This window comes from Rattus norvegicus, chromosome 4 (genome assembly GCF_021556685.1).
Source record: "Rattus norvegicus strain SHRSP/BbbUtx chromosome 4, alternate assembly SHRSP_T2T, whole genome shotgun sequence".
In the NCBI taxonomy this organism is placed as follows: domain Eukaryota; kingdom Metazoa; phylum Chordata; class Mammalia; order Rodentia; family Muridae; genus Rattus; species Rattus norvegicus.
In genome coordinates, this window is record NC_141537.1 from 164,331,957 (window position 1) to 164,344,472 (window position 12,516).

Below are 12,516 nucleotides of genomic sequence, written 5' to 3' on the forward strand. Positions count from 1 at the left end.
TATACACAGAAACACACACACACACACACACACACACACACACACACACACACACACACACGCACACACACACACAGTCAAACTTCATGAGATTAAGTATCCTTAAGTACATAAATGACTCTCCTGAGGAGAGTGTGCATGGAAGGGGGACACTCAACAGTTCTGCATGGTCACACTGGCAGTGTTCAGGGGAAGGTGATACTGAAGCCCCAGACAGCACTGTTTAGGTGAAGTAGTAAATGCATGACTCTTCTGATCAGCCTCCATCAGGAAAGCAACAACTTTTGCCAGGGAATCAACCATACAGTTTTCCTCATGTGTAGGATCAGGAAGCATAGTGTGAGCTCAGATGTGTTCCACAGAGAACAAAGATTGTAACAACCCTTGTAACTCAAAAGTAGGGCTAGAATAGTTGAACAGCTAGAAGGCAAGAGGAGCTGTTTCAATATGGGGAAATAAATCAGATAAATATCTGAATATATAGTATCAGTATATTAATCAAAAGGCTTACCTTTAAGCCTCTCAGAAACAGTAATGATTGCAATCAGCTGTAGAAATTTCAAAGGGTGAAACAAATGTGACCTCTCTAAGAAGTTTTCAAAGTCATTTAGAGATTTCCAATGACCAATTTCTCATAACAATGGGAAAACAGCCAAATGATTCACCCTGCTGTTGAGACTGACACAGGACAGCAGCAAATCCTCCATATGCCTTCAGTAGACTTTACATTTTCCAGAGGCCCTGGGAGATGGCTTATGTCCAGCAGAGGACTTGCCAACTCCTCTTTAAGGGGTCAATTTCATCTTGACTTAATTTATCACTCTCCACCTCCTCTCTTTGTTCCCATGAGCCATGTCAGGAGACTTTACTAAAGGAAAAACTTTCTGTTTAGATTATTTAGCAAGGTGACAACAAGGGAGCTCTCTCACCAGGATCTGGGCAGAAAGCTCTGGAGTGGACCTGGGCTCCTTTTTCCTTCTATGTCCTGTTTAAGCATGCTCCAAATAGAAAATGTACGAGCAGTCATGTCTTTACCTCCATTCTTAGTACATCAGTGTTAAAAATCTATTTTTAATATGTCCCATGCTTCTACATCTAATCCCTGGCCAGGGTACCTGGGGTGACTGTCTCTATAAAACAGAGAAAATCCTTAACCTCACCAGTATTTACCTTAATTCCTCTTTTGAAGTACATGCTGAATGCTATCAATAAGTATTTGTCTGTCCTTAGTTTCCCTTTGTCCCACACTGAGAGAAAATATAGCACACAATCACCCAATAATGATTCCTCACCCTTACTCACCTGACTCAGCATTCTAGGTGTCGAAGGCACCCTGACATGAGACTCAAATCCACATCTGAAATATCCTCTCTCTCTTTCTTTTAAAATAACAACCTCCCTTTCTTTTTCATTAAACATGACTCCTTGAGTCCAGGATCCAGGTGGAAGACCAGCTCAGACAGTGTGTTTAACTGTTCAAGGAGGGCACGTGTTGTCAGTCTCTATGTAAAGCAGGCACACACATACAACCTTCGTTGATGAAGCAGGCTGGAACGAGCTCCAACAGCTTTATCTATATTCATATGTATACATTTGTGGGATGGAACAAAGCTCCAACAACTTTATTCATTCTCTCCCTGCTTGCAAATCCCAGGATAATATTTCAAGCAGTATAAAAACCACAATATAGTTACATTCTCTTTTTCCCTAAGTGAACAATTACCATGAGGACATAGGTAAAAACATGTACTCCAATGCCCTCACACATCCAGTCTGATTGCGTGTAATGGATGGAAAACAAATGCAAAGCAAATTATTCCCAAGAATACACACACATTTGTAACTAAGCAACTTACTCGTTGTAGATTAACAAAGTATAAGTAAGCAAGGTAATTTTCTCAGCCACTTTCTCTTACCCTAGGAAGAAAAGAGACACAAGGAAGGACAGGACATTTTCTCTCAGGCAGCAACCACATACAACCTTCTGACAGCCAGGGCCCAAAGTCACTATGGGCAGGTTGCCAGAGGTATTATTCAGGACTGAGGGGGCAGAAGGAATGTTCTTGTGGTTGTTTGGCAGGGGAATACATTTCCAGGCAAGAGGAATTGTAGCCCAAGGAATTGGGCCAAGAGGCAAATTAGGGCAGCCAAGCTATCAGAGTGTCTTTCATCCATGGATTCAAGGCACTCTGGAGTGGGCTGGTAAAGTGACCCCTCCAGGGGCAGAGGCTGGTAGAGAGAGAGAGAGAGAGAGAGAGAGAGAGAGAGAGAGAGAGAGAGAGAGAGAGAGGACAGGTTTGGGCTGGAGGCAGTTGATCCTGGAGCCAAGCCAAGTAGAAAGGAAGGGAGCAGATAGGGTCTGGAAGCACAGTCCTGGAAAAAAGTCCTATCGTGATTATAAAACTACAGGCAACACACAGTTAATAGGGTAAAGCAGCTACTTTGGGATAGAAATGGAATGTTTCACAACCCACTGGATGTAAAACTGTGATATGACATGGCTAAACTGTATCATCCCTGGTTTTTACTCAACACTTTTTTTTTTTATAGTTTGCTTCATAGAAACCTGTAAACCGAAATTATTAGCTAGCTCTTCCATTCACCGTAGTTAGAAATGGAACAAGCTTTTATGGTCTTTAAAAGTTGAATGGATAAGGAAAATGTGGTACACAAACAAATGGAACATCTATCAATTGTAAAGAAAAATGAAGACATGAAAATTTCAAGTAAATGGATGGAACTAGAAAATATTGTAGTTAGTGTTGTGTCCGAGGTCCAGAAAGACAAACACTGTATTCTCTCATGCAGATCCTAGCTTGAAATCACTTGTTGATGCATTTAACATGGGGCATAATAGGAGCCAGGACTCTAGGAAGGGGGCTTTGTGAAATGAAAGGGTTAGAAGATTATAGATAAAACAATAGCTGAGAGTGAGAACGTTGGTGGTTAAAAGGCGTAGGATAGAGGGACATGGGACAGTGAAGGAAGTCACCTTTGGATGTTGTGTTTATAAAAAGATAAACAGAGAGGGTACATGTTTTGGTGGAGGTGTAGTCAGTTATGGTGTAAGAGGGTGCCTGAGACAGCCCATGATAAGGCATACCTTCCCCCTGAGTGACCAGTCACAGAGTGGTATTGTATAGAAAAGAGTTTATTCAGGGTTTGTTTAGTGAGGGAAGTTAAGAGGGTAGTAGAGTCAGATAAAGGCAGAGAGAGTAGAGGAGGAGAGGCCAGCTGTGAGCAAGTAGAGAGAGATTGGGAAGGGAATGGGGAGAGAGAGGGGAGAGGAGAGGGGACAGAGAAGGAGCAAGAGGGCAAGAGAGCAAGAGAGAGAGAGGAGGGGTGAGCAGCCCATTTTATAATGAGTCAGGCATACCAGGCTGTTGCCAGGTAACTCTTGGGTGGAGCTGACAAAATGCTAAGTGCTGGTATGGGGGAGTGCTGGGGACTAATCCAAAGCCTGGTGGTATGGAAAGACCCATGAAGTCTACAGTCTCACAATCCTGTTAAACAATATAAGTAAAGGAATAGTAAAAACGAAAGTCATGTTAGAGAAAAAGGATGAATTCTGTGGCCTAGGGCTGAGTTGAATGGGGAAGAGTAAAGGGAGAGGGTAGATGAACCAAAACTAAGGACATGTTGAAAATGCCTATCAAAAGCCTCTTTTTAATAAGCTAATTTCAAAATATAACTCCTTTAAAAAGGAGTTAGAATAGGAAAGGTTTGCACGGATGGGCAATGTTGTTCCTAGAAGCAATATGTTATTCATTGGAAATTGAGGTGCAAAGCATAGGATTTTCCCCTATGAATTGATATTCATGGAGAACACAGAGGTCTCAAAAACATCATAGACTACTGTCATGGTCCTTGGTTACCTCCTCAATCCTCACAGTAAGGCCATATTTGTTGAAGACTGAATTCTGAAAGCGAGGATGTGGAGTTGGAGAAAACATAAAGCTGACACATACAGAGAATCTCGTGCGAGCGCGCACACACACACACACACACACACACACACACACACACACACTCCATGAGAATAAGTATCCCTACCTACATAAATAACTCTAGTGAGGAGAGTGTGCATGGAAGTGGGACACTCAACATTTCTGCATAGTCACACAATGACCAATTTCTCATAACAATGGGAAAACAGCCAAATGTTTTACCCTGCTGTTGAGTCTGACACAGGACAGCAGCAAATCCTACAGTTGACTTTGGTAGTCTTTACATTTTTCCAGAGGCCCTGGGAGATGGCCTGTGACTAGCACAACACTTGCCAACTCCTCTTTAAGGGTCAATTTCATCTTGAGTTAATTTATCACTCTCTAACTCCTCTGTTTGTTACCCTGAGCCATGTTAGGAGACTTTACTAAAGGAAAAACTTTGTGTTTAGATTATTTAGCAAGGTGACAACGAGGTAGCTCTCTCATGAGGATGGGGCAGCAGGCTCTGGTGTGGTAAGGTGTTCCTTTTCAGTTACTAGGGCCTGTCTAAGCATGCTCCAAATAGAAAATGTGTGAGCAGTCATGTCTTTACCTCCATTCTTAGTACATCAGTTTTAAAAATCTATTTTTACTATGTCCCATGTTTCTACATCTAATCATTGGGGAGAGTGCTTGTAGTGATTTTCTGTATAAAACAGAGAAAATCTTCAAACTCACCAGTATTTATGTTAATTCCTCTTTTCTTAAGTATATGCTGAATAGTATCAGTAAGTATTTTCTGTTCTTAGCTTCAGTTTGTCCTACACTGAGTGAAAATATAGCACACAATCACACAATAATGATTCCTCACCCTTAGTAACCTGACTCAACAGTCTAGGTCAAAGACACCCTGGAATGAGACTCCTATCCTCATCTGAAATGCTTTCTCTCTTTTCTTTTAAAGTAACAACCTCCCTTTCCTTTTCATTAAACATGCCTCCTTAAGTCCCTGACCCAGGTGTCAGATAGGGAAGACCAGCTCAGACAGTGGGTTCAACTCCTCTAGGATGACATGTGTAGTCAGTGACTATGTAAAGGAGGCACACATGTGCACACTTGGTGTATGAAGGAAGCCTGAACAAGCTCCTACAATTTTACATATATTCATATACCCGTATTTGGGGGATGGAGCAAAGCTCCAACAACTTTTGTCATTCTCCCACAGCTTGCAAATCCTAGGAAAGTATATCAAGCAGTATAAATACCCCAATATTGTTACATTCTCTTTTTCACCAAGTGAAAAATTACCATGTGCATATAGGTAAAGACATGTTCCCCAAATCCCTCACATATCCAGACTGATTGCATGTCATAGGTGAAAAACAACTGTAAAGCAAACTATTCCCAAGATTACACATACATTTGTCACTAAAGAACTTACTTGTTATAGATTAACAAAGTATATGTAAGCAAGGTAATTTTCTCAGTCAGTTTCTCTTACTGGGAGCCATTAATTTGCAGTTACAAAGAAGGAATCAGTTATTTATTACTGATCTTAAAATGTAATCTTATCAAAATCTTAAAAGAATCACAGATCTAAACTTTTATTTAATAGTTTAAAACCTCAGGGTAGACATCTTTTTTCTTTATTTCTCTCATACATTTTCCCCATGTCTTATGGCCTTGTTGAATCTACCTTTTCTTCTTGATCTTGATCCTTCCAGAGGCCTCTGGTTATATTTATTCTTGCTCTACTATAAAAACCTCCCCTCAACCCTGCCTTCAGCAGTCATGTCCTCCTTTCATTCACCCTTAGGAGGGCCACTATAGAGCATGGGGTGTGAGGAACCATTTTGCCTCCAGGACAAGCTTGTGTAGGCATAAGGTTTTGTGTTCTCTGTAAAGTTTACCCTGGGCTTATTCAAATGCTGATTTCTCTGCACTCACATCTTGTTTCAACCTGGACACTGCATTGTAATGTTTTTACCAAGAATCTCCGGTTTTTAGTTTCTGTAAACAGTTCTAACCTTTTACTCTGCTTGTCCATAAATGCTGATCCCCCAGTGTGACATTAGTGCTGTATCCCTCAGAGATTTACTCATCCAGTGAGTTTGAGGCCAGCACAGCTCCACAGTGAGATCCCATGTCTAAATAAATAAACACCTGCTTTAAAATTAAAAACTGTTTGCTTTGTCAAATCATATAGTGTTTCACAGTTCTGATTATTTCATTTACAGTATACCACACCCAGTGTCTCCATCTCCTGTCCTATCTAGTGTTCCTGTTTCTCAATACAAAACAACCACCCCCCCCTTCAAAAACAAAAAACTGCTTCCTGTTCTGTGTGAGTGGGTGTCCTGCTGAAAAGTAAGAATAAACAAGTCACAAAGTGAACAAGTTTGAACTTCCTTAAATGGCCTTGTCTGGAAACGCCCAGGATTAGACAAAACTCCCTGTCCGGTTTCATTTGCAGTTGAGATGAGATCCTCCCGGGATGAAGATTCTATGAGATTGATGAAGACAGAAGTCACTACCACAGACTTCCTAGAAGAGGGAGAAACAGGTATATCTTTAATGCTACTTGAAACAAACTAGAAATGCAGAGAGGAGTTGTAAGACTCTACCTGAGTCTTAACTACTGGGAGACTTCTGTAAATGGGACATGAGACTGGAAAGATTGATGCAAAAGCAAGAAGCTTATTATTGTTCCAGTACACTGGAGTCAGCCTACATTGGGGGGAGAGGGGACTGGGCTTTCCATTAGTACAGTTTTTATACAGTTTATAAAGAGCAAGTTACAGGGATGGTGAGTGGGCATATAAGCATTGGTGGGCTCAACTGTCCTTTAGGTTGCTGTGGACTCTGGCAGGGTCTGGGTCTTTGATCTACAATCCTGGGACTACTGTTAGATAAGGTTGGGACAGCTCTTCCTCGGAGAAAGGGCTACTTGGTGTCTGGTAAATATTCCAGAAGCCCTAGTCAGATAATATTGGCACATTACTTCCTCAATGGCAGCAGCTGTTTGGCACTCTGAGGCTGGTGGAAAATTACTAACCCTTTCCTTTCAGAGTGTTACCGTGGTCTCACCATGGTCTCACCGAAGAGCAGAAACTCCTGCCAGTTAACCTGGGCAGGCCTGTCTCTGTATAAGTGCTTGGAGGCCTCTGTTAAATCAATTACTATCTCACTTACATTGTGATGGAGTGCTATTGTGATGACTAAAAATATGTATTAAGTTTTAACGAATTTGTCTAAAAGTAAAGAAAAAAAAACCTCCTAGATAATCGTATAAAGCCCCTTGCTCGAGGATGGATAACTTCCTGAAATGCTTCAAACTGCATGCAAGAAGAGAATTGTTTTCAGTTCCTTAAAGAGAGCATGTGAATGGCAGTTAGAATTTCTCAGCAGAAAATAGCTGCTCTGTGATCAGATTCTCCAAATAAAGTGTAAGGGGTCTAGGTGGGTTTTGTTGCTCTGAGTTTTGGTGGTGATGGTGGTATTGTTTGAAAAGCAAGCACGTTTACCCCCTGAGCCATCTTCCTGGCCCAAGAGAAACTGCTTTTTCTGCAAAATGCTTTAGGAGATACTTACACTGTCTAGCAAGCTCTAACTTAGGGATTTCTGAGGACAGCAGGCTGAGGAGTATTTAGCCAGAGCAATAAATGGGCAGGGCCAAGCATGAGGTCTAGTTAGTGTTTCCTTTCCAATCATTTCTTCCTAAACTGACTCATTTTGGTTTACTTTGGGACAAGGTTGGGAGCATCTGAGTTGTGACATATGACTTAATTCATAAACACTTCCAGATTTTTTTTCCTTTTTTTCTTTATTAACTTGAGTATTTCTTATTTACATTTCGAATGTTATTCCCTTTCCCGGTCAACATCCCCCTAACCCCTCCCCCTCCCCTTCGTTATGGGTGTTCCCCTCCCCATCCTCCCCCCATTACCGCCCTTCCCCCAACAATCACGTTCACTGGGGGTTCAGTCTTAGCAGGACCAAGGGCTTCCCCTTCCACTGGTGATCTTACAAGGCTATTTATTGCTACCTATGAGGTTGGAGCCCAGGGTCAGTCCATGTATACTCTTTGGGTAGTGGCTTAGTCCCTGGAAGCTCTGGTTGCTGGGCATTGTTGTTCATATGGGGTCTCGAGCCCCTTCAAGCTCTTCTAGTCCTTTCTCTGATTCCTTCAACGGGAGCCCAGTTCTCATTTCAGTGGTTTGCTGCTGGCATTCGCCTATGTATTTGCTGTATTCTGGCTGTGTCTGTCAGGAGAGATCTACATCCGGTTCCTGTCGGCCTGCACTTCTTTGCTTCATCCATCTTGTCTAATTGGGTGGCTGTGTATGTATGGGCCACATGAAACACTTGCAGATTTTAAATATAAACACAGGCATTTCATATTCTGGAAATGTGTGTTGGAAGATAGGGCGTGTGGTAAGAGGGATCTCATTTTAACAAAATGCTAAACTGTTTTTCTTGTGTTTGTTCCAAAGCCTGGTAATATTAATCATATTTATGCAATTTTTCCTGCACACGTATCATTTCATCATTTTGTGGATTATTTAAAAAAATTTATGTGTTCATAATGTGTGTGCATTTTGTATAGGATATGTGTGTTTGTGTTTATGTGTGTGTGTCTGTACTGTAGAATGTCCATGTGGACAGATCTTAGGTAGAGAAAAATGACATCTCTTCTGAATATGGTCCTGGAACTATTGATTCTGTGGTGAAGACTCACAGTTGATAGTCTGTACAATAATTGAATTGAAATGGATAACAAATACAAACACAGAAGGTTATAAACCTAAATATACATGAAGGAAGAAAATCTTTATTAGTGAGAGCTTGTCTCAGGCAATGAATTTTGCTTCCAATATCCAAATCTTTACCGACACACCAGAAAAATACACTGGTTTCAGTGGAATGAGAAGTTTCTGCTCTGTTCCCTGAAAACCAATTAAGAAGATAAACAATGGACAGGCAGCGTTTTTCTTCTCTTAAAAGAAATTGTACCTAAAATGTACTGAGAGCTTTAAAACACAGTGGTAGGGATGGAGGAATGGGTACAGAGGTTAAGAGCACTTGTTATTGTTCCCAGATTGAATGTGAATATGTTTTATTGGGGGTGTAATTGCTTGCTTGACAGTTCTGTGAGAGGTGCTATCTTTACACATGAGTTTCCCTTTGACAATTGCTAGTGTTCAAACATGCAAATGATTTCATTCATTGGGATTGTTTCCTACAGTATTGCAAACTCATTCTTTAGCTTTGTAGCCAATTAATAGACTCTTTAGAACTCTATATGTAGATGTAACCATGTTGTCTGGCTATCAATATTCTTATCTCTGAAGTTGGACTGTTATTCCTTTCCTTGCTCGATAGTCCCAGCTAGGACCCCAAGAGTCACACCAGAATGTTGAGCAGACATCCTTGCCTGGCTCTTTCTCAGTGAGAGTTGGAGTGGGGATATTCCTGCTGCCTGTAATATTTTCTTTTGGTTACTATAGCTGTACCCAATTGATTGTTATTCAAATCGATTCTGGTGGCGGCAGTCTCCTTGATACCTGCTCCAATGTTCTGAGTTCCCAAATGACAGATACATACATATAGCCTTTATATTTTTATATGCCTTAAATAGCTCAAAGGTTGGGTCACTTCCTAACCTCCACGTGGCTAATCCACCTCCTCCAATATTCTCAAGTTAATCCTTGCTAATGGCACCTTGGCTCTCCTTCTCCCAGCTTGGCCAGGATGTTCCTTTCTAAAGAACAAAGGCATTCACATGCATCAGCAAGGCTCAGCAGGGGTAAACACTGAGGGGACCCTGGAGGGTCCAACAATTAAAGGTACATCACAGGCTTCCTAACAAAAGAGGTTATCTTAAACACACAGTTGTAAGGGGAGGCTCTCATAATTGGTTCTTGATTTGTCAGTAAAGAAGGCTGGAAGTCAATTGCTGGGTAGAAGGTGGGAATTCCAGGCCCTAGGAAGAAAAGGAAGACACAAGGAAGGATAGGCCCTTTTTCTGCCAGGCTTTGGAATGAGGAATGTGCGGCAAACATGTAAGATCTTCTGGCAGTCAGGGCCCATGGCACCACTATTGATGGGTTGCCAGAGGTATTAGGCAGGGCTGATGGGGCAGAAGAAGAGATGGAGTGATTGTTTGGTAAGGGTATACATTTCCAGGCATGAGATATTTGAGCCTAGGAATTGGGCTAACAGGCGAGTTAAGGCAGCAAAGCGGTCAGGGTGTCTTTTATCCACTGATTCAAAGCTGTCTGGAGTGGGCTGGTAATGGAACCCCTCCAAGATCAAGAGAGAGGGGGAGGTTAGGAGTAGAGGCAGCTGATCCAGGAGTCAAGCCAAGTAGAAAAGAAGGGAACAGGGAGGGTCTGGTAGCACAGTCCTGGAAAAAAGTCATATTGTGATTATAAAGCTACAGGCAACACACAGTTAATAGGGTGTAGCAGCTATTTTGGGATTGAAACTGAAGGTTTCACAAACCACTGGAGGTAACACTACCACATGACTAAGGTATATTAACCCTAGTTTATACTCAACAGATTTTTTTTTTATTTTACTACTCAGAAAGCTGTACACTCAAATTAGTAGCTAGCTATTCCATTCACAGTAGTTAGAAATGGAACCATGTATGATAGTCTTTAAAAGTTGAATGGAAAAGGAAAACATGGTACACAAACAAATGGAACATCACTCATCTGTAAAGAAAAATGAAGCCATGAAATTTTCAAGTAAATAGATGGAATTAGAAAACATTGTAGTTAGTGTTGTGCCCGAGGTCCAGAAGACAAAGACTGTATATTCTCTCATGCAGATCCATGCTTGAAATCTCTTGCTTAATGCGTTTAGCTTGGGGCACAAGTAGGAGCCAGGAAACGAGAAAGGGGGCTTTATGAAGAGAAGAGGTTAGAAGATTATAGATAAAACAACAGCAGAGGGGTTGGGGATTTAGCTCAGTGGTAGAGCGCTTGTCTGGCAAGCGCAAGGCCCTGGGTTCGGTCCCCAGCTCCGAAAAAAAGAAAAGGAAAAAAAACAGCAGAGAGTTAGAATGTTGGTGGTTAAATGGCTTAGGATAGAGGGACATGGGACAATGGAGGAAGTCACATATGGGTGTTGTGTTTATAAAAAGATAAACAGAGGGGGTACATGTTTGGCGGAGGTGTAGTCAGGAATGGAGGAAGAGGGTACCTGAGCCAGCCTATGCTGAGTCATCCCTTACCCCTGAGGGACCAGTCACACAGTGGTATAGTATAGAATAGAGTTTATTTAGAGTTTGGGTAGGAGAGTTAAGAGGGTAGTAGAGTCAGATAAAGGCAGAGAGGGTAGAGGAGTAGAGTCCAGCTGTGAGCAAGTGGAGAGAGAGGTGGGAAGGGAATGGGGAGAGAGGAGGGAGGGAGAGAGGACAGAGAGGGAGCAAGAAGGGAAGAGGGGGGGGTGAGGGGTAAGCAGTTCATTTTATTATGAGTCAGGCATAACTAGCTGTTGCCAGGTAACACTTGGGTGGAGCTGACAAAATGCTAAGTATGGGTAAGGGGGAGTGCTGGGGACTAATCCAAAGCAGGGTGGTATGGAAAGCCACATGAAAGTCTACAGTCTCACAATCCTATTAAACAACATATCTGAAGGGATAGTAAAAATGTAAGTGATGTTAGAGAAAAAGGATGAATTCTGTGGCCTAGGGCTGAGTGGACTAGGGAAGAGTAAAGGGAAAGGATAGATGAACCAAAACTAAGGACACATGTGAATGTCTATGAAAAGCCATTTTTTAATAAGTTAATTTCAAAATATAATTCCTTTGAAAAGGAGTTAGAAAAGGTTTGTATGGATGGACAATGTTACTCCCAGAAGAAATGGGTTATTAATTGGAAATTGAGTTGCAAAAGGTAGGATACCACCCTATGAATTGCTGCTCAAGGAGACCACAGAAGTCTCGAAAACAGAGACTACTGTCATGGTCCTTGATTACATCCATATATCTCACAGAAGGGCCCTGTTTGTTGAAGACTGGCTCCTGCAGTGTATTCAGCTGCCCAAAGCAAGGATGTGGAGTTGGAGAAAACATAGAGCTGACACATACACAGAAACACACAGACACACAGACACACAGACACACAGACACACACACACACACACACACACTCAGGCACACACACACACACAGACACAAAAACACACAGACACACAAACACACACACTCCATGAGAATAGGTATCCTTATGTACATAAATGACTCTCCTGAGGAGAGTGTGCATGGAAGGGGGACACTCAGCAGTTGTGCAGGGTCACACTGGCAGTGTTCAGGGGAAGCTGATACTGAAGCCCCAGACAGCACTGTGTAGGTGAAGTAGTAAATGCATGGCTCTTCTGAGCAGCCTCCATAAAGAAAACAACAACTTTTGCCAGGGAATCAACCATACAGTTTTCCTCATGTGTAGGATCAGGAAGCATAGTGTGAGCTCAGATGTGTTCCACAGAGAACAAAGATTGTAACAACCCTTGTAAGAAAGTAAGACTAGAATAGTTGAACAGCTAGAAGTCAAGAGGAGCTGTTTCAATATGGGGAAATAAA

General features: G+C 41.9%; 1 protein-coding gene and 1 long non-coding RNA gene across 6 annotated transcripts in view; one reads left to right on the forward strand and one right to left on the reverse strand.

The window, feature by feature from the left end:
• The window catches only part of LOC147995087 (uncharacterized), a 35,490-nt gene that overhangs the window by 11,998 nt on the left and 10,976 nt on the right, over positions 1 to 12,516 (reverse strand). The window lies entirely within an intron of this gene.
• Clec2gl1 (C-type lectin domain family 2, member G like 1) overlaps positions 6,294 to 12,516 on the forward strand; it is a 35,933-nt gene continuing 29,710 nt past the window's right edge. For 4 of the 5 annotated variants that reach the window (XR_015685830.1, XR_015685831.1, XM_087659357.1 and 1 more), the window contains exon 1: positions 6,398 to 6,489. Coding sequence is in view for 2 of the 5 variants with exons in the window: in XM_087659358.1 (XP_087515484.1) it covers positions 6,405 to 6,489 (85 nt within the window). In the remaining 3 variants the exon portion in view is untranslated. Of the gene's footprint in view, positions 6,490 to 12,516 lie in introns of all 5 variants that reach the window. The other variant, NM_001402575.1, reaches the window with a different exon arrangement.